Genomic DNA, 27,435 nt, shown 5'->3' with positions numbered 1-27,435 from the left:
GTTCCATGAAGTAGGAACAAACAATTGTTCTGGAAACTTTTGAGAGTGCAGCCCCAGGTCAAGATGGATACGTTTCAACTCAAGTCACATCCTAAACTTTAGGTTACAAGTCCTAAATGGGTCATAAAGCATTATTAACCTAATTAAACGCTATTACAATACCTATACACCATTTTAAATCAGACGTGTGTTCAACTGTCCAACTTATGACTCAAGTCTGCACCTGTGGAGGACACTATAGTTCAGTTTTAGTTATCACAGTCGATAATGTTCTGAATGCCGAAACACTTGTTTCTGCTTTAAAAACACACTGGTTTACATTCGACAGCATAAATCCATCGGTTGCTCTTTCTGATTCACACACATTCATGTAACCTCTTGTCAATGGACCACACAGGACTCAAGTTTTACAAAAATTTTGAACATTTTCTTTTAAAAATGATGACCTGAAGGTTTCAGTGCTTGACAGAGATGTTGGCAAACAACACATGACTTTTAAGAGTTTAACTAAGTGTCACAAACTAACTCTATACTCTTAATGAACAGTGTGTTTGGCCTACACTCTACAGAATGCTTCTTTCCCCATCACAAAACATAATACAATAAATATTACACTCATGTGGCTCATGTTTTTTATCTATAAACAATACCACCACATAATCCCAAAGCAAATTTTACTCAATTCTCTACTCCAGATTAATGACTAAATGTCAAAAATGTGAGTCAACAACGACAAAGTTACGCCTTGTTTCCTTAACAAAAGTTGGAGCTTAAAATGTGCAAAGTTCAGTTTGACCACAAAATGTTATTATGCCATATTTCTTTTAAAAGCAAGAATATATAAACCTTAAAAACACAGGATAAAATATTAAATACATTTGTTGAAAAATAAGTGTTTGTACAACTGAGGTATAATGACACCACAACAACAGATAAAGTTAGGTTTTGTTTTTCCATCCTTATGTGTAAATCGACCCGGTTGATAAATGTCCAAGTGCAAGCAAAGAACAAGGCATGACTTCACTTCCTGTGTGCGTGATTGTGCCGCCGTTCCCTCGTTAACTTTCCTCTGCATCTTTGGTGAAACTATTCTCTCTCTGTCTCTCCTTGAGGTTACGCATGGCATTAAGGAAGAATTCATACCAAAAGAAAGTGAAGCCTGTTGACAGTGCAGCCTTCACGAGGCTGGGGGAGAGGCCTTTAAAGAAGCCTCGGACACCCTCCTCTTTGGCTATTTGAACAGCGCAGTCCACCAGGCCTCTGTAACTCCGCACCTGTACATGAGAAACGGGAGATAAACATCAGACGCAAAATATGAGTTCGAACAATGTAAAACACGCACGGGAAAGCTTACCTGTCCAAAGCGAGCTCTGGCTTCCTCAAAGCCCCCAACCTGCAGTCTCTTCTTGAAGAGGTCAAAGGGGTACGTGATTGTTTTGCTTATCATTCCAGCTCCACTGCCACATACCAGGCTTCTCAGGTTTCCTTGGACAGAGGACATAAAAAGTCACAAGACTCAGGCAAACTGCTGTGTGTGTGTGTGTGTGTGTGTGTGTGTGTGTGTGTGTGTGTAAATGTCATGTGGTGTAATAAATAATACAGGTGGGACGACGACTTTGATCTCCACTCACTGACCTCCTGAGTTTCCGGTTTTGGAAGGTGGATCCAACATCTTTTTAAAGACATTGTAGAAAAAGAACTGCAGTCCAGCATAAGGAAACACTGCCACCAGTGTAGGAGACAGGCCACGGTAAAACGTCAAGACTCCCTCTGAGCGGCACATTGTAAACACAGCATTTCGAAGGTTCCTGTACACCTAAAGTGAAGAAGGATAAGTATCAGAACAAAAAAATACTTGATCAATACAACAACAAAAAAAAAGAACATTGGACCAGACCAAAAAATATCACCTTTGAGGCTTTTTTAAGACAAAAGATTTGATTGGATGTTTTAGCATATTTCCTTATATGGGTGGTAAAACTTCATCCTCTGGGAGTTTAGTGAGTCTCTGACTTGATTCTGGCCAGGAAGATTTGTTGTATACCATCCCATCTGTCCCTCCATGTTCCCTTTCTGTCTCTACTATCTGCTGTCAATAAAGGCTGAATATACATGCACATAACAGTCTTATAAAAACCTGAATATCTCAGTCTATGGGGAGGTTAATCAATTAAAAAAAACTGTGCACAAAACTTTTTATTTACTCACTCCTGAGTTTCCAACTTTGAGATTTTATTTTTTTTTTAAATACTAGAAAAAATATGACTATGAGTTGATGTAAGAGACTCTTCACTACTACCAAAGATGACTTTGTGACAGTTTTGTTCGCTGGTGTGTCCCACCTTAGGTTCTCCCTGAGCTGCAAAGCGCGTGCGCAGTGTGTCCAGAGGCTGGCAGACCACTGTAGCAGAGCAGGCAGCCACCCCGCCACACACAAAGTGTACTCCTGCCGTCTGGCTCTCATATGGCGTCATCTTGTGGACCACCTCAGTCAGACACTCAAAACTGGCAAACTGCAAAGCACACATTCACAGTTAGGCGAACACAAGTCAAATGCTTCACTAAGATAGACTAAAATAGACACAGACTTCACCTGGACAGCCCCAAAACACACGGAGAGGAGCTGTGCAGGGATGTGTCCCTTCCAGAAAGCAAAGAGCCCCTCCTCTGCATGGATGCGACGAGCTGCCTGAAATAACCCCCAGTATCTTCCCTCCCGCCTCTGTGAAGACACGCACTCAATCTGCAGCTGCGGGAGGAGAAAGAAATACTGATGAACATACAAGGTTGAGACACACAGCAGTACATATGTCTTGATTATTACAGTTGTGATGCAAGTAACAACTCCTGCAAAGAAAACTAGTAGTAAAGTAGGCTGTGACTGCTTGTTTATATCAACATTTTTCTGGTACATCTACGTTTTGGCAGTTGGAAGCACAGCTGCCACGAGTAAACAATTTAAGAGACCACACATTTGCACACAACAAGCACAATGGCTAATCATTACCTGAAATCTGATTTTAATGACATCAAAGGGGCTGACGAGGGCTCGGGTGACCATCCCAGCAGCTGACCCAGCAAGGGCTGCTTCCTGTGAGGAGAGCGCTGATCCCTGAGCTCCGGGGTCGTAACCCACCATGTTTCCAAAGCCTCAGGTTCCTCTCAATACTGCAGACAGAAACTATTAATAATTTGTGCTGTAATGTATGCTGAGCTTTATATTTACATTTGAAGAGAAATGGTTAGGGGAAAAGATAATATATAGGCTTGTAAGCTCAGTAGTTGTCTGCATGACAATAATAACAACTTCATTCATACATTCATGTTTTTAAGAGTCTGTTGCTGCAGGACTTCGTGGTGCATCTGGGCCGCATTTTTATGCTGTAATAAACCCAAAATATTTCCACATTATTATTATATCAATATCTAGACAAAAACAAATAGTCAGAGCTGTTTTATAATATAATACTAATACAAACAGGCATGAGATTTTATGAAGACCAGATACTGCAACATGTAGAGGACAAGCCGGGGGACCTTGGCACAAGCTGAGCTAAGCTAACAACAACAGCAGCAGCTGTTTACTTTGCACCGACGTTCAGAGCTACAACAGGTGACACTTACCTTGCTGTAAAGGTCCTTCATAAATACAGCTACAGCTACAGAACTGAACTCCGACATGTACACAAGCCAGCATTAACAGGACGAGAACTTCATGTTCCGAGCACACGCCATGAATTACTGATAATACTTCCGGGTCAGACTCAAAGGATAAATGTCGAGGCGAGATGAGTCCCTGCCTCACTTGAACACGCCGATGACGCGTCTGCCTTGACGCAGGAAGAGTAGTACTGTGCAAAAATTAATATACATATATACATCCGAAATGTGTTACAATACAATAACAATAATGCTTTTTTGGCAAAACAATAATTTGAAAGTATATTGCCTGTCTGCCCAAAGCAATTTGCTACCAATTCCCAGAGGAATTTCAGGGTATTAGGAACAACCTCTCCTTCTTCAATTTGTCTCTAAGGAATACTACAGTGACACCACTCTATATGTAATCCCATATAAGGGAAAATTTGTTTCAAAATCCAATGGAAAAAAATGTGGGAAAAAATCATCAATATATTCAATTTTAATGGAAGTTCTTTAAAATTGATTCTGATTACAGAACATTGTTGTGTATAAAGCACTGTGTAGGAGAACCTATGGTGGCCGCGAAACTTGGGGGTGCAACATGGCGGGCTCTGTGGAAGAGGACCCGCTCCCTATGTAGATATAAAGGGCTCATTCTAAGCTAACGAAAACACAACAATTCTTATTTTCAGGTAATTATACACTAATTAAAACATACTTGTGAACATTATATTCAGTTTCTGCCAATATTTCTACCAATTCACCCTCCTAAATCTTACACACTGGTCCTTTAGGGGAGGGGGGATTTATCTTGCCATGACACTTCATCTTTGAAAGGTTGTGTCCAGTAACGTCTGATTACATCTACTCATCTGGGATCAGCTTAGATGCGAAAACTGATCTGAAATAGGTAAACTTTCGCACATTGTTCACGAAATGTAAGTAACTGGTTAAATCAGATTTTTTCTACTTACTCGATATGTAACGTTAAGCCGCTTTTCTCTTCTTTCGGGCGGGCGGAACGTTTGGTGTAGTTATAAAACTTGACGTTAATTGCTCTTAACGTTAACGCCAGGTTACTGCAACTGAGCATCAAGCTAGCTAACGGTAGGTTAGTTCAATATTAACGGTCAGGTTTAGTTTTCTACGTGTGTCGACAACAACACGACAAAGCGATGTTAACGCTACATTTTACATACATTTTTTTAAACCCTGAAATAAACCAAAATAACGTTAGTCAAGTTTACGTTTAGCTAACGTTATGTTGAGTAGATGTAACCTGTAACTTGTGATGGACATGTGACCTAACGATACATCTCAGCCTAGAAGTTGGTATCATACCGATTCAATCCACACTTTGTTCTTGCGTTGTGAATTAAATGTGTCGATTTGAGGTATTGTGTGACCCTTTTTGACCCGAGTTGGCCCGTGTAATCCCTCCTATCCCTCTGTGAATGAGCCAGTTTGATGACAGTACAGGATTTTGCGGTTATTGTTGTCTCACAAATTCTCCCGTGGTGTCTGTCTGTAATGTAGTTTGTGCCCAGAGTTGAAGTGGAATCATAATGTGTTTAAAAAGCTTGCATTTTGGGGAAAAAAAATACACCTGTAAAATAATGTTATAAAGTGTTGTCTGTACCTCACAGTGTGACAGCTCTCAGGTGTGTTTTGGGTGCTTCCACCTATAATGGAAAACTCCACTGAGGATTACAAGATCCAGTCGTTTGACCAGGATACACAGATGCTGCTGAAAACAGCCTTGAAAGGTCAGGTTGTTGCCCTTTTACTATGAGGGATTTCAGCATAACGTCAGTGTTGCAAAACCTTTCAAATAATCTACAAAACTTTGAAACTTAAATAAGATATGAGCACTGTGCATCCACTGTGAGAGTAAATCATCTTTTGTTAAATGCATTTTTCTGTCTTTCAGATCCAAGTTCAGTGAACCTGGATAAGGTATCCAATATCATCGTGGATCAGTCTTTGAAAGACCAGGTGTTCAGCAAAGAAGCTGGACGCATCTGCTACACCATCGTGCAGGTCCTTACTGCTGCTTGTCCATCACAGTATATGAGTAGATGTTGTACATACAGTATCAGTCAATGGTTTTGACGTTTTTTCTTTATTTTTTACTAGTTTCTACATTGTACCACAATACTGAAGCCATCTAACACAAATGGAATTATGTAGCAAACAAACAAGTGTCAAACAAACCAAAATATGTTTCATATTTTAGATTCCACCTGACAGTATGACAGTACTTTGAGGAATCTTAAAATATGAAACATATCCTGTTCTGTATGTTGCTTGTATTTATTTGAACTTGAATTATAAAACACTATAACAATTAAAAGTTAAAAAAATATACTACATGATTCCTTATGTGTTATTTTAGAGTTTTGATGTCTTCAGTGTTGTTTTACAATGTAGAAAATAGTAAAAAAAAATAAATAAGAAAAACCCTTGAATGAGTCGGTGTGTACAAACTTTTGACTGGTACTGTAGATGTTTGTTTAGGGTATTGCCCTGATTAAGACACTGAGCATAATTGAGACAGACAGATTAAAGAAACTAAAGTGATGCTTAAACATCATTGAGACTCTTTAACCTTCCCTCCCTTATCAAAGCCTAATCGCTGGTTTACACTCGAGCAACAGGAGGCTCTTAAAGCCAGCTTACCTAGCACCTCTTATGTTTCCTGACTTTTTGTCCACACTCTACCCTCTTTCTGACCTCATTTCTATGTTCACCTCATTCAGGCTGAGGCCAAGCAGAGCAACGGGAACGTGTTCAGGAGGAACTTGCTGAACCGGCTCCAACAGGAGTTCAAGGACCGCGAGGAGACAAGGGGGCGTTCGCTGCAGGAGTGGGTCTGCTACGTCACTTTCATCTGTAACATCTACGACTACCTCAAAGTAAGAGCCAGAGACAGTCTGAAGAAAAACATATATACAGTAACATAATCATGTTATCATATTGATAATTAAGTAGCAGATTTAAATTTCCTGAAACTTCTCACAGACGTGAACACTGTGTATGTGCCTCTCTCGTTGTTGTCAGTGGTGGGAAAATGAGCCTGGAGCTCAGGTTTCATCCTTGATAATAGCCATTGTCGTTTTGTATGTTCTGTGCTCATTTTCCACTTGTGTGAAAGGGATGCAAAGATGTGAAAGGAACAAAAAAAATTTGCTTTCCCCATGTCTTGACACTCAGGTGAACAATATGCCAATGGTGGCTCTGGTCCATCCTGTGTATGACTGTCTGATGAGGCTGGCTCAGCCTGATGCTCTCATGAACGAGGAGGAGGTGAGGAAGAGCCTATGGTTATTTATTCTCGTTAAATTTACGTGATTTGGTAAAATACATAATTTTACATCTTTTTAAATGCCACATCATGTCAAAAATGGTCAAATTTCAAGCCTAGAATACATTAAAAGATGCCAGACTTCACATAGTTTTTTTTTTTACTGTAACAAGCTGACGTCTTCTGCTTCTCCCTCTGCAGGTGGACTGCCTGGTGCTGCAGCTGCATCGCATCGGAGAGCAGCTGGAAAAAGTGAACAGCCAGCGGATGGACGAGCTGTTCTTCCTGCTGCGGGACGGCTTCCTGCTCCAGGAGGGCCTCTCCTCCATGGCCCGTCTGCTGCTGCTGGAGATCCTGGAGTTCAGGGCCGGAGGCTGGTTGCTCAGCAGCACCGCACACAAGTACTACTACAGCGAGATCGCTGACTAGGACAGCGGGTGCCGAGCAGCTGGCTGGACACCTCTCCTCAGTCACCACTGATTATTAAAAACCAGCAATCTCATGACAGGACAGCAACATCCTCCAGGTAATCAGCGGAGGGGTTTGAAAGGCTCCGGCGGTTCATAAAGACTTTTCATTTTTGCTGGATTGTTCCCTCGGTTTGAAAATATTACTAAAAGACATGGTGCCGTGGATGTGGAATGTGCAATAGTTCATAAGAAGTTGAAGTTCAGTTAACGAGGTTTAGCCACATCCTGGTACACTTTGTTTAGAAGGAACTTTTAATTTTGATGACAGCTAGAGAAGCTGTAGTTATTTTTTATGTTTTTTTGTTCTTTTTTTATCTTGCTGGCATTCCTGTTTTGAGAAAAACATTTCAAAAGTCCAACTTATTTTTTTACCAAATCCAAAAGGAGTTTGACATTCCAGTCAGACGTAGGATGATTTGGTATTTGCTTTACCTTTTTTTTTATTGTTGTGACCAATATTTTAATTAACTGAGAATCTGTATTTGAATTATTTAGTAAAATATTTTAAAGTAGAATTTAAAGATTTTACAAAAGGTTTGAATTGCAGTTCAGAGGAATTTTCTGCCTAATCTGTCCAGTAGGAATCCTGTGTTACTGTTCCTTAACCACTTGTTACGTGAGGCCGGTTTTGTGGTTTAAATTCAGGGATTTTTCTTTTATACATATATTTTCTCCTTTTTTTTTTCTTTTTTTTTTTGTTACGGAATACAGCGTTCAGCCTTTAAATAAAAGACCAAAAGATCGGTTACAGTTCATATTTAAACTGTTTCTACTGACAAATTCAAACGAATTCAGACGTCGAGTTATTTTCAGTAACATCTGGATTCACAAGTTTGTAAAACAAGTCGTGCCAATACAACAAGAACAGCCGCGTGTAATAAAAGTGACTCGACAAAGCCGAAGCTGTCGCTCGGCGTTCAAGGTGCTAGAGGAGGGATTTTTCCTCCTTTCACGTAAACGCAGGTCAGTTATGAATATGAAGCTGAGTATTTTTCATTCATTCCTTGTCAAGTAGACTTAAATTCAGGTCTCATCAGCGCGAGTAACACTATGTAACTGAACTCAGTTTAATGTTGGAGTCTGTTGATACCTTTTTGTTGATTGTAATCAGTGACGGCTTTAAGGTCTCCAACCAAAGCTGTGCCTGGGAATCAGACACACAAGTATAGGACATACAGTATGTTATTAGAGCTGCAACTAACTATTATTTTTTAACTAATCTGCCAAATCATTTCTTGATTAACGTCCATTGCAATTTCCTGTATCCAAGGTGACTCGGATATAGGAAATATAGGACTTCAAATAGCTTATTTTGTCTGACTAACAGTTCGAAACTCAGAGATATTAAGTTTAATATCACTTAAGACTAATTGATTCTCAGAAATAGTTGCAGATTTATTTTCTGTCAACTGACTAATGGCTCAATGATTTCAGCTCTAAATGTTACGCTGTTTAAATTATTACATCTCCTGCATGTGTAATATGTAAATAAGACAAATGACAAATCAACCACTGATCAGTCCAGTTAAGAATGTTTAAAAAAAAAAAAAGGAAAATAATTTAACGAAGACACTTTGTCCCACAATCCTCTTTTCTAGAGCAGCGGTAGAAGATTTTACGTTTAAGCTCTGGTATCTGTCATCACATTCAGACCAAGCGTAAACAAAAATGAGGGTAAAATAGGTTTAGAGATGTATTAAATGGATCCTAAAGAGTTAAATTAGGAAGTTTGAGTGCTTTAGACACTAAACGATGTTTGTTTTATTACACCGTTGCAACATTTTTACATTACTCAATACCACTTTTTTATGGTTGGGTTGTACATTTAATGCAGATGTATTTGTTCTAATAAATCTTGGAAGTTTTTTTTCCTTAACTCAGTTTTATGTGTTTATTGTGTGGCAGCATCACTGTTTATTGTACACGATACAAAAAGTGACCTTATGTGGTAACACGGCATTCATTATTTACAATGTGTCACTGACTCCTCCGTGACTCCAGTCGGTCAGTCCTCAGTTAAAAGTCCTGAAGCGTTTCTTTCGCTCTTCACGTTCACGACGCCCGCAGCAGCTCTACCACCAGCGGTAGTGGGCGTAGGCTCTGTTGGATTCCGCCATCTTGTGCAGCTCGTGCTTCTTCTTGATGACGTTGCCCTCCTTGATCGAGGCCGCCAGCAGTTCCTGGGAAAGTTTTTCATACATGTGCATGCGCCGGTGTTTGTTGTCCCTGCACTCTGTGATCATCCACTTCATAGCGAGGAAGCGACGCCGGTTGTCCGTAAGAGGAATAGGCACCTAAGGTGGAGGTTGAAGACCGATCAGAATGTAATTAGATTACTTTTATGCTTTGTTGCCATAAATTAAACAAAAGAGCGTTTTTCTGCCTCGTCACTGACCTGGTAGAACTTTCCGCCTTTCTGTATGCTGGCCAGTCCGACGACAGGCTTACAGTTCTCCAGAGCCTGGTGGAAGATGGTGAAGGGGTTACACTCGATCTCCTCTTTCTTCCCTTGTGGAGCTTTGTGGTATTTCTCCACCTGTTTCCTCTTTATGTTCTCCAACGTCTGGGGAAAAGAGAAACAGCAGTATTTAGTATTTTATAATTAGGCCAAGAATGAATGAGTTCTTCAAGCTTCCTCACCTCTATCATGATCTCTCTGGCCAAAACCTTGTTTCCATGTTTCATCATCATGTTGACGAATTTACTGAGAAGAAAAGACAAAAATGATCATCAGACACGCACAGCTTTGACTTAAACAAGATGCCGCGACTGACTGATGTTAAGTTTGTTCTACCTGAGGACTGGATCGCTGAACACAGAGCTGGTGACGCCGCTAGTTGCTGCCTTGATGGGTCGGAGCGCTTTGAGCTCCCGCTGCTCCTTCTCCTCAGCGCTGAGCTCCGTCTCTGGTTTGCTGTAGGCCTCCTTGCTGACCTCTGGCTCCAGATAGTACGGGTTGTATCTGCTCCATCTCACCAGGAACACCCTGCAAACACACCAGAGAATAAAGTTTCTGTGTGTATGCTTGTGAGGAGTGGAGGGCCGTTTCAAATCCGGCACTTGTCTGACTTGATTTGAATGTGTTTTTTTTAAAATATATTTAGTGATATTATCAATACCACACCAAATGTTTTTGATAGTTTTGTGTGGATGAGTGCTGAAATGATTAGTATCAACAGAAAATGAACAGCCAACACTTCTGATCTTTGACTGTAGCTGCAACTAATGATTCTTTTCATAATTAATTAATCTGCCCATTATTTTCTCAATTAATTGTTTGGCAAATATCACATCAGAAGACAGTTTAGAAAATGCCTGTTACAATTTACTAGAGCATTAAGTGATGTCCTCAAATGTCTTGTTTTGTCCAACCAGCAATTTAAAAACAGAAAAAAAAATCAATTTACTAAAACACTATGACAAAGAAAAGCAGTTGATTTTCACATTTGAGAACCTTAAACAAGAGATTGTTTGGGTTTTTTACTTAATAATGACAAACAATTAAACAATTATCAGAAGTTGCTGATTAATTTTCTGTAGATCAACTCATCGTTGCAGCTCTAATTAATTCTTTAAGTCACATGCTAAGTAATAATGGTAAACAGTGTCACAAATGTGAAGATTTTCTGCTTTTCTCCATTTAATGGTAAGAGTATCTGAGTATCTTTGGTCTAACAAAACAAGACTTTTGAGAACATCACCCTGAGCTGTGGAAACGTGAATGGCAATTTTCTCATTTATTTTATTCATTATAGAACTGTTTAACCAACAGAGTTCTTTAAAAATGCTTCACAACATACTGTAAACGATCCCTGTGACAGTGTGACTGGAAGATTTACTGACATACATAACTGTTGTACTGTTTGCAAGAAAGAAAAGTCTTTAACACATTTATTCTATATTTGTGAATTTTCTGTGACATTTTGGTAAGATTAAGAGGAATATTGGCAGGATACAGTATTCAGTCAAGAAATATAAACATTGTTGCTTACTTTGATTGTACTTCCTCTTTCCCAAAATAACCTCTTATCCTGACCAAATACCTCTATATCAATATTGAGACAATACTGTAGGGATGACTATTGGTGTTTCACAAAATATTTACACAATGAGATTTTTGATAATCACCGATAATGTGGATACAACTAGAACAGTCTGCTTAGTTTAGAAAATGACACTTTTACTGTAATGCAGCCTTTAAAACCAGGAAAAGACAACACTTATGCCATATCACTATACATCCAAAATCTAAAACGACCTAGTTTCACGATATCGATATAATATTGATATATTGTCCATCCCTATTTAACAGTACATTGGAGTTGGGATTTCTCACAGAACTCCTCATGCTGTAACAAATGTCCATTATCATCCATAAATGAGCAACAGCCCAAATCCCTTCCTGCTCCTCTATGTACATATTTGTTCCACACTGGTGTGTTATGTGGTGTAAAGTTATATTTATATATTAATTTCCAATAGAGAAGAACTCGCTGATGGAAAGTAGAAAGTTTAACTAGTAATGAGCTACAATCAAACTCACAACATAGTAAAAAGTCTACTCCATCCATTTTTTGAAAAATCACATTGGGGACACTAAACCAGAAGAGTGTCCCTTGTTACTGATGGTTCAGAAATATCAGTCATGACATTGTTCGCTGCGCAGCCACGTCAGTTACGTTTCTATTTTCGTTTTCTAATAAAGACAAATATCCGCCTGCGGTACAAATATATCAAACAGAGTGCTGACACCAACTGATAATTGCTTGCGTCTTTACAAATGTGATAATTACCTCGGTGTCCAAGGTTTTAATAATCCTGAGAGGGAGGCAGACATCTTGGAAATGTGAGCGTCAGTTAGGACCCCGGGAGGTACAGGTTAGTATCTCCTGCAGATGCCTTAAAAAAATAAAAGCAGCCTATCATTCGGCAGGTTTTAATTCCAATACCGTGGTGAAATACATTTGTTTTAAATGGTATACATTGTGTGATATTTAGAAAATAAATCCAAGGAATACATTTGTAGTCTCGCGCATACACTGATGACATCACGCGATGTTTTTAGTGCTATGGCGTACCAGGAAGGGGAGTCGCTTGAATCATGGCTCAGTGAGTGATAAATCCGATTTTATGAATGAAATAATGTGGTTAATTAGCTAAATACATCGCTTCAGACTGTAGGGGCGTTAAACCCGGCCGTGGGGAAGCTGTCAGCGCGCTGATATCTGCTGTTTCACAGCTAGTAGAGAGTGTTGGGGTGCTAGCAGTGTCTGCATCATTAGTAGGGTGGGTGGAGAGCTTTCATAAACACTGTGTGGGTCTTTAATAGGGAGGATTAGACATTTCTCGGTCCCAGAAATCTTAAAAGTGTATCAACGAAATTGCTCTCTCTCGTTAAAGCGTCGTTGTTAAATGAACCTTTCTCAGGGCTGTTTCCTAGTCTGTGGCTTGGTGGAAAGGATGTAATATCACAAGTGTTTTTACTTCTGTTCAAAGTCAGTGTCTCAACTCCTTTCATCGTTCGAAAGTGATGTTTCCTAACATTAGCAGGAATGTTTGGACTGAATTTAACAGATTTTTGTCTCCAATAAAGTTAAAGAAATTTTTATCCCTGCAATGAATTCAGTCACAATTTTAGACTTTTAAATGTTTCCCCTTTATTTTCCTTCTGCAAAAAGGAGGCTGAGTCCTTTTCTCATTTAATTTATGTCGGCACTCTTTCAAGTAACTTCTGGACTCAAACTTCCTGATTATCTGGGAGACTCATAAGGTCTGTACAGGAAGTATGGTCCTATTTTTGAATGTAGAGTCTAAGAATAACAATGAAGTTGATAACTTGATAAAAAAAAATGCTGTGTCTCAAACATTATATTCGCAAAGCCAGATTTCTTCAGTTTGTTGTTTTATGTTGAACTTCAGACTTTCTATGATTCTGTCTGCAGAGTATTTAAACGTAAAAAAAGCTTTGAAGACATCTCATCTCTTGAAAAACATTGTGGACAACATTGCCGGATGATTTAAGCTGATTTTCAATATTGCTTATTCACTTTTTAAAGTTATATTTATTTATTTTTGTATGTACTGTTGTTTGTATTGTGATATTAGTGTGTTGTTAATAAAGTTAAACACTGTCTGGGTCACTTTTAACAGTGACAGCTCAGTGTTTGCTGGGACTGTGCACAGATATGAAGCTGCCACTTATTACAACCTGCTGTATGAATGATATGATAATTGGGCAGTGCTGCCAACAAAATAAACGCTATATCAGTAATTACAAAAGAGGAAAAATGATAACAATTACTGCTTTGTCATGTTGACCACTAGACTCACAGGAAGCTGTGTTCACAGTAGTACGATATGTGCATTCAGATGTACTAGGACAGCATATTGCTCTTCAAACACGCCGGTTAAATTAGTGCAAATGTCTCTGTGTGACAGATAAAGCCACCCATCCAACAAACAGACAGGAGGACTGGGAGTACATCATAGGCTTCTGTGATCAGATCAACAAGGAACTGGAGGGGTATGTCTGTGAAATATTTGCAAAACGTTTTTATTTATTTATTCATTTATTTATTGGAAAATATCATCATCCCAGAAAAAAAAAAGTTTCTCATATGGGATTTTCTTCTTGTAGTCCTCAGATAGCTGTAACATTGCTCGTCCACAAAATCCACTCACCACAAGAATGGGAAGCGCTTCAGGCTCTGACTGTAAGAAATGCTTCGCCTACATAGATGTCAACAAGTACATTTTTTGTTTTCTCAACTGCCTTGGCATTACTGGATTGATTGATTGATTGATTGATTGATTTTTGCACAGGTATTGGAGGCATGTATGAAGAACTGCGGGAGAAGGTTTCATAACGAAGTCGGAAAATACAGATTTTTGAACGAGCTGATCAAAGTTGTGTCTCCAAAGGTGAGCTGCCTCTAAAAGGGTTTAGACTTTATGCTAATAAAGCTGATTGTATGTTCTCCTGTCAATCCTCCTTTTGATCACCTCTTGTTTCCAGTACCTGGGCGACAGTGCGCCTGAGAAGGTGAAGATGAAGATTGTAGAAATGCTGTACAGCTGGACTGTTGCTTTTCCCAACGAAGCCAAGATCAGTGAAGCCTACCAGACACTTAGAAGACAGGGTGTGTTGAGATGTGGACAGATTACATCAATTTCTCTTACTTTTCACTCCATCATTCAGATTGCATGATTTTACACAATGCGTGTGAGAAGACATCTTATTAATCCTGTTCTCACTTTCCTCACCAGGGCTCGTGACACGTGACCCAGAGTTACCGCTGGACAGGACTCTGATCCCCTCTCCCCCGACACGACCCAAACACCCAGTGTTTGACAATGAGGACATGGGCAAGGTGAGGGATGGACAGGAATACAAAATCTGCTCTGCAATGTTGTGATTTCTGAATTTCCTTCATAATGTTATCAGAATCATTTGCTCTAAATGAAACACGGTCTCTCTAGATATTAGTAAAAGATGCATTTCTACTTTTACAAAAGTAAACAGATGTTTAAGTGTGTTTTTATGTGTGTGTAGCTGCTTGCTGAGCTTCTACGGAGCAAAAATCCAGAAGACCTCCAGGAAGCCAACAGGTTAATCAAAAACATGGTGAAAGAGGTGAGAGATGTCAGACATGCTTGTTACTATGGGAACAGCTGAAATTAACTTTAATCATGAAAACTGTTGAACTGGATTAAAAATTGTTCTGGCCAAGTGTGCCGTGGTGATCTCACTACAATATTTTTCATACATGACATGGATATTAGTGTGTGTGTATAAAGCGTGTTGTGTCCTGTTGTTTTTGTCAGGATGAGGCACGAGTGCAGAAGGTCACGAAGCGTATAAACACACTGGAGGAGGTGAACATCAATGTCAAGTTGCTGACTGAGATGCTCTCCCACTACAATAAAGACAGCTCCTCTGACTCAGACAAGGAGATCATTAAGGTGCGTGTCTGTGCGCACACACACACACACACACACACACAAATGAGAGCAATCAGTTGTCTTATGTACAACTTTATCATTTTTTAGTCATTTTATTGTGCGTTAGCAAAATTTTAATGCTTATGGAATATTGTTTGGATAATGTAATGTTTACTACTGAAAACTACTGAAAATCAGACAACACCAGTACACATCAGCTTGTGTCCCTGCAGCATTTAAACTGCACAGCGCCTCCTTTGTTTTTCTCTTCAGGAACTCTACGAGCGGTGTGACAAGCTGAGGCGTGCTGCTTTCAAAATGGCCACTGAGGCCGAGGACAATGACACCAGTTTAGGTTTGTTGGCTGTTTTTTTTTTGTTTTTTTTTCTTATCTGGAGAAGCTCTGTGTTCACATTTTGATTGACACTGTGTATAATCTGTGACTCCTCAGGTGACATCCTTCAGGCCAACGATGACCTCTCCAAGGTTATCAACTCCTATAAGAAGATTGTTGAGGGGCAGACGATCAACGGTGACAGTGAAGAGCCTCAATCCACAGCTGAGAGCGGTGAGAGACTTTCTATATGCACATGTTTTTGCACTTTTATATAAAAACCTGATTGCTTTTATGCTCCTGCCTAATTCACCTTCTGCAGTTCATCTTCCTCTTTGTCATACGCACTCGACAGACACCACAGACACACTGATCGACCTCGCCGGCCTCGACACTCCGAGCCCTCCTCAACCTGCCGCCCTTCCCTCGCTGTGCTCAAATCCCATCTCCACCAATCTCACGGCTTCCCCCATCCCTGTCCTGCCTCCTCCACCTAAACGCCTGGGTGGATCCCACGGCAGTCAGGGCAGCAGCCCTAGTCACCCCCCCCTCGACAAGGCCTCCACTGCGCTCTCTCTCCTTGATGATGAGCTGCTGTCTCTAGGTAGTATATCCTCACTGCAGCACCCAAAACTGTGTTAAACATAGAATATTTTCTCCTTTGTGACGATACAAATGCCTGTGGTTTTACATTCTTTCAGGACTGAATGACCCCCCTACCTCTCTGAGCAGCCAATCAAAACCCAAGTTGAGTGAAGTATCCAGTCAGTGGAGTTCCTTGCAGGTACATCTGAAATTCTTTTGTGCCAAACAGCAGATTGTTAGTCAAAGTCTAATGAGAGAGGGTGATTTTTTTTTTTTTTTGGTCTCCTCATCTCCTCTGCAGGCCCCAGCATCAAGCGTGGATATGTTTGGGAGTGTACCTCTTTCAGGTCCAGTGCTCCCCCCAGCTGAACCAGCCGTCACCATACACAGTCTCCAGAACCTGCAAGACCTGGCCATGATGGGCTTTTCAGATCACAAGAGGTACAAAGTTAACTACACTATTTTTTATCTTCACTGTTTAACAGAAAATCAGTGCTTTCCACCAATTGTTTTGTCTTTAGACATTTTAAAAGGTCTTGAGGTTTATTTTGTGCGCAAAATGTTCTTTGGTGTCTATTTTCTATCAATGTTGGTGCTCTTATTTGACCAGTCTGCAGTACTTAAAAGTCTCTTAAATGTGATTTTCAGTTTGTCCAGCCAAATGACGAGGGGAAGCAGCTTTGGGATGCCTGTAGCGGCACCTCCCCTCATGCCTGGGCAGGGCTCTCCCTCCTCAGCCTCTCTTCTCCAGGGTACAATGCCCAGCTCCCCTGCTCTATCCCACGCCAAGACCCAGAGCCTCGGCTCGGCCCCAGGCAGCCCGCTGTTCCGCTCTCTGTCCCCCTGCCACCCTCCCCTCCAGGGCAGCCCGGCCAGAGCAACAGACATCTCCCTGAGCAATGTGCACGTCCCTCTGGAGGCCATCAGACCAAGTAAGGAGATGAGAAAGAGAGGGAGGGAGACTTAAGATGAAACTCAGCAGCTCATTGGATAGTTCTCTTATCTCTTATCTGCCTGTTCCTGATTGGCTGTGCTCTTTCTGTCCTCAGGTAAAGTGTTGCCTGTGACGGCCTACGATAAGGACGGCGTCAGAGTGCTGCTCAACTTTGCATCTGACTGTCCCCCCGGCAGGCCTGACGTGTTGGTAATGGTGGTGTCCATGCTCAACACAGCGCCGCTCCCTGTTCACAATGTGGTACTGCAAGCTGCTGTGCCTAAGGTAGACTTTCCTATGTTCATTCATGTGTCTTTTATTAGCTATGTTGTCATTGCCCAAGCTTCAAGTATTTACTATGATGCATGTCTCCATCTGTCTTCTGTGAGTTTGTTAATAAAGACATAAAAATAGTAACAGTGACTTCTCCTTTATTCTTCCACCAGTCCATGAAGGTGAAGCTGCAGACTCCATCAGGAACAGAACTGGCACCATTTAATCCTGTCCTACCTCCAGCCTCCATTACCCAGATCATGTTGCTGGCCAATCCATTAAAGGCAGGTGACATCCAAACATTTAAAGATTTTAAACAACACACACACCATAATATTTATGAGCAAGTTTCAGTAAGAACTTTCAATCTGGTAGAGAAAAGCTGAATGATTTGTGTGCGTGCGTCTTTGCAGGAGAAGGTGCGCCTGCGCTACAAACTGGCTTTCACGTTAGGAGTTCGTCCGTGCAACGAGGTCGGAGAGGTTGACCAGTTCCCCCCACCAGAGATGTGGGGTCATCTATAGCAGCGTGCAGGCCTGTCACCACTCAGCAGGGACAGACTGGTTCGTGCTCCATGAAGGGGTGTGTGTGTGTGTGTGTGGGGTCACATACATCCCAGAGAGAGTTTGCAGGGGAAGGTGGAGAAATTCAGCTGCATTGTTAAAGTAACAATAACTCGATCTTTCAGCTTCACATTCCTTATGGTTCCTTTTGTTTTGGTCATTGTTGTTACTGGCAGTGAGATGCTAACAGCAGACACTAAAAACTTTATTTATACAGTGCTTGTATACTTTTCCGCAGACAGCTAACAAACTAAAGACTGGTCTCAAACTGGCATGATGCGTTGCAACATAACAAAATATTTTAAAAGAGATGAACTTCTTTTATTTATTCCTCTGGTTGAGCTTTTTACCCAGGACAACATACTTGAATTATTTCCAGAGATTTAGAAATATTTGGATTTGGAAAGATTTCTTAAGATGGAGTTGAAGTGGAAACTTTATCTGTTAAATAAAGAGTACTGTCACGTATTCATTGCTGCAGGAAGATAGTTGACTGTTTCATGAATATACTGCGTGACTATTTTAGCCAGCAGGATTTTTGTCATGGTTAAGTAAATTATACTAGCTAATGTGGCCCTGTTTTAGATTAGTGGACCAACAATGTTTAATATTGTGCTGGTAAGGCAACAAACAGCACTTTCGGTAAAGGTAAACAGATATTTCTTATTATTGATATGTCATTATTACTTGAGTCTACTGAGTCCAACACTGGTTTTATTTCATGTGATTAGTTTTTTTTTTTCTTTTGAACGTAATGAAAAGTGATTTTTCCAGATCATCAGCATTTCAGTTATGTTTTTAGTTATAGTCGTTAGGTACCCATATTTTTGTTCTGTATTTAAAGAGGTTTATTCTTCTACCACTGTAAGTATTGGGAATACATTTGTCATATTTATTTTCTTTTTTAGTATTTCAGTGCATCACTGAACCTAGAAAATGTGACTTGAAAAATCTGGATTTAAATTTGATAGCTTGAAAGAGAAATCAGTCATCAGGCAGATTTCTTTCCAGTATGCAGCAGTGGGATATGTGGAGTGGAACTGTGCAGTGAATAACTTTGCATAAATCAGTTCACCCGATCCTCCTTTTGGTCCCTTCTCCGGTAGTCCTCAACTCATCGTCATAGGGGATGTACAGAAGTGTGTGTTAAATGTACATAGTATGTAATGTACCTATCGTTTGTTGTATGACAAGTTATGTGAACATGTGACGTGCAGATTTTGGGAGAGTGTTAGGTCTGTACATACTGTATGATGTGCCATTTGTTTGCTGCATGAAGAAATAAATATTTCTTTCAATGGATGTCAATTAAATTCTTCATATACAGGATTACTAAAAGTCAAGTTTACATCATGAAAAGTGTTTTATTATCAAAGCACACATTTTGATCACTTGAGTTTTATATACAGTACAAAAATGCAAAAGAGCTTTCACCATTCATGTTTCCACTGTGCCCTCTTTGACTATAGCCATAGCCAGATTCCTGGCCAGAGCAAGTCTCAAGAGCTCCACTTTGGTCACCTCTATATCTTCCTCCTGAAATGACAAATACAGTTTAATAAGAGATCTTTAATACTGCGGCTGTAGAATAAGAGGTACACTTTATAGGACCGGTATTTGAGCCTGTGTATCTTTCATAAAAGATGACAGTACTATCATCTGAGCAGCTTTAAGGCTGTGTGAGGAGACGCGTACCTGCATGGGCCTGTCTGTGCCAGGAGTTGTGGAGTTCAGTGAGGAGGTGAGCTCCTCTAAACAGAACATTAGCTCATGAGTTTGCTCTGCGGAGAAGATCACCTAAAAAGTCAACAAACAGAGCCACTTTTTAGTAAAAACGGACCACCTGCACAGCAGACACTGATTGGATGGTGAAAATGTTTTTTTTTTCTTTTTAGGAGCATTGCAGTTCCTCTTTTCTTCATGCTTTCCATGTCCCCTTATCTAACATAATAATGTGGACTGCAAACTTCATGGAAAAATTAAATTTGCACCTTTTCAATACTGCATACTGTAGTTTATTTTTATTTAGGACAACATGAATGACACCGTGCAAACTAAAGTATACTTAATAAAATTAGTTTTGACAAAAACAACGCAAAGGAAAAGCATGACAGACTCAATGAGTTAGTCTCGAGACCAGTAATTGAAAATGCGTGATCATGATTGGACATGTTTATTATTCATTCACAGACATGCACTGCAGTAAAGAGAGCGTCCGTCCAACGTTACAAAGTTCACTGCAAGACAATTCCCTCATAGGAATGAAGGAAACAGATAAATGGGTGAATTAGCTGTAAATCATCTGCTGCAGAGGACAGATTTTCATGTATATATCAGACTAGAACCATAAGCTGTTTTATTTAAACTACTACACTATTAAAACTCATGTTGACTCCATAAACAATAAATGCCTGTCAAAAAAAAAAATCAATTTTGTCGGTCAGGGCTGAACTATAATTTAGTATAAAGCTGCAACTATTCAATGATTATTTGATTTTAACAGAAAAATTATCTGCAACTATTTCGATATTATCAATTAATCATTTATCAAATATTATCTGGTTCCATCTTCTTGAATGTCAATATTTTCTGGTTTTCTTTCTATGACTGTAAACTGATTATCTCGGTTTTGGATTGTTGGTTGGACAAAACAAGACAATTGAAAACTTCAATTTAAAAAAAAAGGTATTGTAATGGACATTTTTCACTGTTTTCTGATGTTTTCTAGACCAAATGATTAATTGAGAAAAGAATCGGCTGATTAATCAATGATTAAAATAATTATTAGCTGCAGCCTGTCATTAGTTCATGGTTGAATATGCCAGTTTTATCATACAAACAACTAAACATTAATATCAGTTTGATATTTTGATGTAACTTACCTGATATAACTAAGTTATATATTTGCCTTATTTCTTGTGACTATACCTATAACAATTTTCCAAATCCACAGACACAGTGCATTTTGTGGTGACTCACCTCTTTCTGCTCCAGTAGGGGAAGGGCGTCAGTCAGCAGAGTCATCCAGAAGCTTCGGGGGGCGATCTTGGCCGTCATGAGGGAGAGCAGCAGCTTAGCCGCCTCCCTGAAACACTTCTCTCCGTACAACTTGTGGAACTCACGGTACTTCCCTAGGAATGGAAAAAGAGTTTTCAGACTGCAACACTAGACTGCTGCCGACTGACTATAGTCGCCCATGTTTTATGATGTAGATGTAATCACATACAGAAAAGTGCAATAGTTCTTATTTTTATTCACAACTAATCAGATGTTTTTTGTTTTTGCTACCTCCCACCGTGCTTCAGACATCACTGATACTCAAACAGCATATTACACAGCAGGCAGGATGAACAGTCAGTGCTCAGATTATGTGGAGACTCTATGTATGTGTATTTTTCAGCAATGAAACATCTTGCAAACACTTTAATTCATACTTTCTGCATAAAAAAATAGAGAGATCTATTTAAAAGTAAAGCAATTTCTTTCTACTAGTATCTAAACTTTAGAAGCTTTTTATAAATGGTTTATGTCTTTTCGCTGATTTACTGATTGCATCAAAGCACGCTGTCACATGCTGTTGCATTAAGCAGTACACAGCTTTATTTAGATCTCTGTGTGTACACGTCTCAGTGTCTCAGTCTCATGTGACAGCCTGAGAGAGACTATAAGGGAAGCTGTCCAGGGCCCTGACTGAATGTGCCCTCACCTGATGTGTGGATTGAACTTGTGAGAGCTCTGCACTGGCTGAGTCACAAGTTGAGCAGTGCTACTTATGCTACGGTATATGTCTGTGTGTGTTCCTTGTTTATACCGAGGAACGTGAGCCTGTCGCTGAGCAGCATGGCCGAGCCCAAGTTGTCTATCAGGTCCAGATCAGAGAAGGTCCCTCTGGCGCAGTAATCCTGTAAGAACCTGACACACACACACACACACACACACACGCTTTTAAAACCACTTGGAAAGTGGCAGCCTGACAACAACAGTGCTTTTACAAGAAGCTTGTTAAATGGTACTTCATCCAAGATCTCAAATAGACTACAATGTTTGATTTGTTTTGAATCAACCACATGTAATCCTTCAAGCTGCTTTTTCCCCCCGCTGTTATGTAAAATGCCTCCCCAGAATACAAGCAGGGGAACAAGGAGAAGCTTTTTGTTGTCTTTAGATGTGATCAAATCAAGGAATATCAGATTCATCTTGATTCTAAGTTTGAGGAGGATACAAGAGCGTGCCCTTGTTTTCAAAAAATGCCTGCAAAATCGGTTGCTCTTCCATGCTGGAAAGATTGTTGAGGCGATAAAGACAAAGCACTCATTGATATGGCAGAAAGTTAAAAAATACATTTATGAGGGAAAAAGTTACCAAAAAAGCCCTGCATAAATAATAATAACAATGATCAATGCCTTCTTCAATGCCTGGGTTCTTTGAGGATTATTCTAGTAAAAGGTTTCAGCACAGACAGTTGGAGAGACACCTTGAAGGGTATGTGCCCTGTTAAGGAAACTTACTTCTCTGAAATGAGGGTGGCAAAGGCGGCATCTTTGGCCCTGATGCTCCAGGAGAGAGCAGAGCCTAGTCTGTTGTTCCTCAGAGCCCGCATAGCCATGATCTTACAGATACTCCGCACTGGATAAAGACAAGAAATTAAACAGGTTCAGGTTTCTGCTGCATTGGGAAAAGCAGATTAATCCACCTTTGTGTCTGTGTTCGTGCAAGACGAGTGGACAGGAAATGAGAGAGGGGCTGAGAAAGAGAAGTGCTACCTTGTTCTGACATTTGCCTTTGCTCGCAGATCCTGAGCACCTTGAGGGCTTTGCGCTCTGTATCTAAAGGAACACGCTCGATCTGCAGCTCCAGGTAGACACGGCCCAACTCTGGGCAGTGGTCAAAGTAGTCCACAGCCAACTGCCACAGACTTGATACAAAACACATGCAAAAATATCCTATAAGATGAGGCCAGTTACAATGTCATGATGCTGTTGTCCTAATCCTATAAATGAACAAAGTAATTATGCAGCTTAACAGAATTTCCATACCATAAGTATAATTGTCATATTGCACCTTAGATAACCATACCTGTGATGAGTGAAGAGACCAGAAGCGTATTCTAACAGCAGAAACTCTCTCAAGTTGGTGCCAAAGCTGAACACACACACACACACACACAAACCAGAATGATATGGTAAATATTAGATGAATAACATGTGCAATCTTGTTATCTCCAGATTAAAAGTGTAGACAAGTACAAACGCAGCCAAAATGAGTCCTTACTGTAGATTGTGAGACTGGAGGAGTTTGCAGTGATCCAAGAGATCTGTCAAATGGGCCACAAACCACCAGTTGTTGAGAGCAATGCTGCAGTGACACATGATGGAGAAATTAGTAAATATTGTTCAAAATTCATAAGCAGGTATGTGGCTTCTGTGTATTTGTACATATATACACACACACATGAACAGATGGATGTAACCCTACCTGCAGTCCTTGATGACCTGGTGAATGTCAAACTCAAAAGCAGCCAATAAGATGCTGTCCAGCGGCTCTGGGACGCCCCTCGAGTCCACGAACATGGTCATGCACGACTGCAGAGCAAGTACAGGCAAACATATGGACATTAAACAACAGGAATGTAGTCGAGGTCGATATGAATGTTGAGTGGTGCAGAAGCAGTGTACCTGTGCATAGTAATGCAGCTCTACGGGTTTGACTGTAGGGTGGCAGAAGAGCAGTCTAGTGACCAAGAAGTGGTACCAGGTGCCCAGCAGTTCCCTGTGCTCCAGCAAAGTGTCTTCATCACCTACTAGGATCTAAAATTAAATTTTAAAAAAAGCAGATGGGAAAAGATTTAAAGAGTGTTGGTGGCCTCGGTTTGCACAGCAGCACAGTACACTCCAACCGTAGCATATACAGTGTACAATAGATATATTTTACATATACTGTTGATGGGCATCAGCTAGGACTACTGAGGAAACAGTCACTGACCTTGCAGATGAGCTCCAGGTGTTGGTTGCTGGCAAAAGAGTTGTCCTGAAGGCAGCGGTTCACTTCCTCATGCCAGTGTCTCCACTTCACATCAAACTCTGTCAGCGTCTGGGTGCCACCAGGCTGAAGGATTATCACAGAAGGTTCAGAAGTGAAAGACACCATAGGTTAGTTTATGAGCCCATATTTATTATAAATATGCAAAAACAACCCTTGTATTATACTGGATTAATATAAATAGTATGTTTGTCCTTCACAGTTTGTATAATATCAGCAAAGGGAAGAATGAATCAGGGAGGAAGTGGTGTGTCAGAAAGGTTGTATGGCCCAGCCTCTATTCATCCACAGCATGAGCAAAATACAGAAGATTACATGGAGTTTTGCCAGTAGCAGCACATGAAAAGTGTGATACAGTTACAAAATGTTTCCGATTTTTTTTTTTATGTTTGCTCTAACCAAAGGACTGACTGCTCGCTTACACACGTTATCAATTGTGGAGATCTTCTTTAGGCTTGTATTTCAAGAATTTAAGAGCAGCTTCTTGTGTTGAAACTAAGTGCAGTCGGGCATTTAATTACAACAAGTGTATGCAAGCAGGTGTGCAGTGTGCACGACTGGCTTTTAATAAGTCAGCCAATTAAAATTTTGAGTGTATCTTTCATACTTTACGAATAAACGGAATTCCATTTACAACTGAGATCAAATCATGTGTGAAATAATTCTGGCTATCAAGACTATAAAGTAAATTGCAAACATCATCTTGCCAAAGCAGTATAAAGCTACACAATCGGATAAACTACTGAAAATGATCTTACATCGTAGAAGGGCATCTTGCTGAGCAGAGTGTCCATCAGCTTGTACATGTTCCTGGAGGCAGGCTGTAGGGTGGCCTGCTTCACCAGCATCTGTCTGGCTTCTTCCAACCTGCCCTGCAGCACATAACCCAGGACCTGCACAGCAAAAACGTGTGATAACTGAGGTTTCGCACGACACTCTTTCTGTTAGACAAAATACTAATGAAGAGTGAGATGTGGATCAGCCTGTCTGGTGGTTTTGGGAAAGATATCACCACTCCTTGCACTATAGATTAAAAGGCAGAACTGTGTGAACACATTTGAAAAACAGATGTGTACATGTGCTGCACCTACCACATCCCAGTAGGCGTGGTGCTCAGCAGGGCTCTCACTCTGCAGCACTTCTGTGGTCTTCTCGTCCACAGCCTTATGTAACCTTACCCAGTCCAGGAGGTGGAGCAACAGGGAACCCGCTGAGGACACAAACACACACACACACACACACACACATCACTGACTTGTTTGTTTGGGTGCTTTCAAAATCTTGTATTCCAGAGAGAAAGAAGGAGATTATCTGCAAGTACAAAGTGAAAAGTCTAACCAGGAGCAGCCTCGATGAACAGCACTTCACACAGATTCCAGATCAGTTCTATGGCCAACAGAATGGACACCTGTCACAATAAAAACAAAGGCTGAGGTTAAATCAAAAAATAAATACTTATTCCTCTTCATTAGCACCTCAGCATTGAGTGCCCCTTCACTCACTGTCTCAGTGTCAGTTTTTACATTAAAAGTTATCATTCTCATAAATTATACTTCCACAGAGAATTATTGCCTAGCCCTGCTCAGACACTAATACACATATGGACTCCTGTATGTGCATTAGTCTACTCTTCAAATAAGATATAATCTCTCTACATGTTATGGCACAGATACATATAGTAATACAAACCTGATTTCCAAACTGGCTGGCCACATCAGCATCTTTTGAAGAAACTGCAGGAAAAATAAAGGTAAATTTCATTTTCCCAGGTAAGTAGAAAATTAAAATACCACCACTACACTACTTCAAAATTCTGACCTGCAACTTGCCGAACCTCCTCCATACAGGCTCGAATCACAGATCTGTAGTTTTTGCTGATGCTGACAAATCTAAGAAGCAAGACAGAGACAAGTTTGGCAAAATCATGATATGTAATCATTTATCACTTTAGTGTTTCATCTGCCTTTTCTAACAAAGGTTTGTGTCACTGAAGCAATATATGGTGGCATGCACAGAAGGAGAGGACTCATCTGTTAGGTGGCCTTACTGGGGTTTCTTGTTCTTGCTGGGGAGGTCATCTTTAATGGTCTGCAGGCCAACAAAGATGTGATGTGACTCATTGAAGAGTTTGCGTAAAATGGGGGAATCTATGTCCTCATCTTTCCTGACCCCGTGGATGAATGGACAACTTGATTGTGAAGCACCTGAAAACACAAGACATAGAGAGAGAAGAGTGTAAAATTAGGTGAGAGAGAGTGAAAACGTAGAAGAGGGCTTGTATTAATATCTACACATACCTGATGCATTGTAAAGGGTCTCATATACAAGGATATCACGTGGACCCCACGCAAATCCCAAATGCTTCCCATCACTGGCTGCAGGAATATACTGCAAAAAAGAGGATAATTATACTGAAATTGTCCAGTAAAACAGGTTAAGAAAGACTAAAGTTAAATTAATTAATAATGACTCTAAGTGGGTATTTTGTGGGTTTGAACACAGGATTCCTCTTGGGGTTTTTTTTTTTCCAAAGTAACTTTATCGCAAATTCTAGAGAGATCGGTTCAGTATATTTTTGTGTAATAGGATAGATAGGTTATTTTTTGGTAACTTCCACATTCACGGGATTTTATACTGTCAAGCCAAATCTCCAACTTCTTATGAATTTACATTTAATATGCACCCTGCACATGATTTAAGTAAACTACTAAATTAATCAGACAACAATTGAGTTATAGTATTTTGTAACTATCTTCTTGCATTGTATCTATTGTGACATGTTTTGAGACATATACACTCTTGTTATTACCCATACGTTTCTGACACACCTTATAGAAGTGTTAATATCATTATTCAACTTAAATTAGTTATTTGAAAACGGTTGTTGCGGCATTTAGCTTGTTAGCGACGCTGTTCAGTGTGTGAAAAGACAGAAACTAAAGACACTACAGCGGTGATACTTACGGTAACTGCTGGCTCGACGTCTACCTCCTCCATTAGGAAACAATATCACCAACAGTGAAATATAAAAAGACAAATTAGCTAGCTATAAACACTTTACTCCATAAACTACAGGCGTGATGCTTACGCGCCTCATTCAGACAGAAGCCCACACGACGCATGGGTCATGACGTCATGAAGGGCTGCCCTTCCTCCTGCCTGTTTCATCTACTGTGCCTGGTTCATCCTGTGGTTTGATATAAATAACCAAAAATGCATAATACATATGTATAATACATACATAATACATAATACGTAACCAGGTCCCCTTCACATGCAAGACGGAAAAGATTAATTCACAAAATATATGAATTGTTCTTCTGTTATCCAGGCACACAAAAACATCTTTT

The 27,435-nt window shown here is 40.2% G+C and overlaps 5 protein-coding genes across 12 annotated transcripts; 2 read left to right on the top strand and 3 right to left on the bottom strand.

Annotated features, from left to right (window-relative positions):
- Positions 1–405: 405 nt before the first annotated feature.
- On the bottom strand, positions 406–4,680 carry slc25a19 (solute carrier family 25 member 19). 3 transcript variants are annotated; one of them, XM_044331324.1, is made up of 7 exons: positions 4,617–4,680; positions 3,008–3,168; positions 2,594–2,749; positions 2,343–2,513; positions 1,636–1,816; positions 1,355–1,485; positions 406–1,274 (listed from the first exon to the last, which is right to left on the bottom strand). In XM_044331324.1, exons 2-7 carry the CDS (start codon positions 3,137–3,139, stop codon positions 1,059–1,061), a joined length of 987 nt encoding a protein of 328 aa, XP_044187259.1. In that variant the 5' UTR covers positions 3,140–3,168; positions 4,617–4,680; the 3' UTR covers positions 406–1,058. The 3 variants fall into 3 exon arrangements, with proteins under 3 accessions (XP_044187259.1, XP_044187257.1, XP_044187256.1); XM_044331322.1 differs by lacking the exon at positions 4,617–4,680 and adding an exon at positions 3,625–3,822 and having other exon boundaries at positions 3,008–3,181; XM_044331321.1 differs by lacking the exon at positions 4,617–4,680 and adding an exon at positions 3,625–3,820.
- Positions 4,314–9,292, top strand: mif4gdb (MIF4G domain containing b). Of its 4 annotated transcripts, none has more exons than XM_044331329.1 (6): positions 4,314–4,334; positions 5,289–5,408; positions 5,573–5,682; positions 6,402–6,557; positions 6,856–6,948; positions 7,148–9,292. In XM_044331329.1, exons 2-6 carry the CDS (start codon positions 5,330–5,332, stop codon positions 7,373–7,375), a joined length of 666 nt encoding a protein of 221 aa, XP_044187264.1. In that variant the 5' UTR covers positions 4,314–4,334; positions 5,289–5,329; the 3' UTR covers positions 7,376–9,292. The 4 variants fall into 4 exon arrangements, with proteins under 4 accessions (XP_044187264.1, XP_044187262.1, XP_044187261.1 ...); XM_044331327.1 differs by lacking the exon at positions 4,314–4,334 and adding an exon at positions 4,450–4,552; XM_044331326.1 differs by lacking the exon at positions 4,314–4,334 and adding an exon at positions 4,472–4,580.
- A 1-nt stretch (position 9,293) lies between these two features.
- mrps7 (mitochondrial ribosomal protein S7) lies at positions 9,294–12,289 on the bottom strand. The gene is made up of 5 exons (XM_044331325.1): positions 12,210–12,289; positions 10,211–10,402; positions 10,057–10,120; positions 9,812–9,979; positions 9,294–9,710 (listed from the first exon to the last, which is right to left on the bottom strand). Exons 1-5 carry the CDS (start codon positions 12,251–12,253, stop codon positions 9,489–9,491), a joined length of 690 nt encoding a protein of 229 aa, XP_044187260.1. The 5' UTR covers positions 12,254–12,289; the 3' UTR covers positions 9,294–9,488.
- On the top strand, positions 12,209–19,348 carry gga3b (golgi associated, gamma adaptin ear containing, ARF binding protein 3b). Of its 3 annotated transcripts, none has more exons than XM_044331319.1 (17): positions 12,209–12,294; positions 13,855–13,939; positions 14,054–14,129; positions 14,239–14,337; positions 14,432–14,555; positions 14,683–14,786; positions 14,969–15,049; positions 15,241–15,378; positions 15,631–15,712; positions 15,809–15,925; positions 16,047–16,295; positions 16,393–16,475; positions 16,578–16,717; positions 16,925–17,208; positions 17,326–17,495; positions 17,657–17,767; positions 17,897–19,348. In XM_044331319.1, the coding sequence occupies exons 4-17, from the start codon at positions 14,254–14,256 to the stop codon at positions 18,005–18,007; spliced, it is 1,878 nt and encodes a 625-aa protein (XP_044187254.1). In that variant the 5' UTR covers positions 12,209–12,294; positions 13,855–13,939; positions 14,054–14,129; positions 14,239–14,253; the 3' UTR covers positions 18,008–19,348. The 3 variants fall into 3 exon arrangements, with proteins under 3 accessions (XP_044187254.1, XP_044187252.1, XP_044187253.1); XM_044331317.1 differs by lacking the exon at positions 12,209–12,294 and adding an exon at positions 12,340–12,525; XM_044331318.1 differs by lacking the exon at positions 12,209–12,294 and adding an exon at positions 12,572–13,186.
- A 42-nt stretch (positions 19,349–19,390) lies between these two features.
- nup85 (nucleoporin 85) lies at positions 19,391–27,253 on the bottom strand. Its single transcript, XM_044331320.1, has 19 exons — positions 27,050–27,253; positions 26,383–26,473; positions 26,133–26,289; positions 25,904–25,974; positions 25,775–25,818; positions 25,424–25,493; positions 25,177–25,295; positions 24,844–24,978; positions 24,029–24,151; positions 23,722–23,853; positions 23,522–23,628; positions 23,318–23,401; positions 23,123–23,188; positions 22,810–22,961; positions 22,555–22,672; positions 21,858–21,958; positions 21,026–21,177; positions 19,742–19,843; positions 19,391–19,582 (listed from the first exon to the last, which is right to left on the bottom strand). The coding sequence occupies exons 1-19, from the start codon at positions 27,080–27,082 to the stop codon at positions 19,484–19,486; spliced, it is 1,956 nt and encodes a 651-aa protein (XP_044187255.1). The 5' UTR covers positions 27,083–27,253; the 3' UTR covers positions 19,391–19,483.
- Between the last annotated feature and the right edge of the window lie 182 nt (positions 27,254–27,435).

The sequence above is a fragment of the Thunnus albacares genome, chromosome 17 (assembly GCF_914725855.1).
Source record: "Thunnus albacares chromosome 17, fThuAlb1.1, whole genome shotgun sequence".
Taxonomy (NCBI): domain Eukaryota; kingdom Metazoa; phylum Chordata; class Actinopteri; order Scombriformes; family Scombridae; genus Thunnus; species Thunnus albacares.
This window is presented reverse-complemented; position numbering and strand designations above follow the sequence as displayed.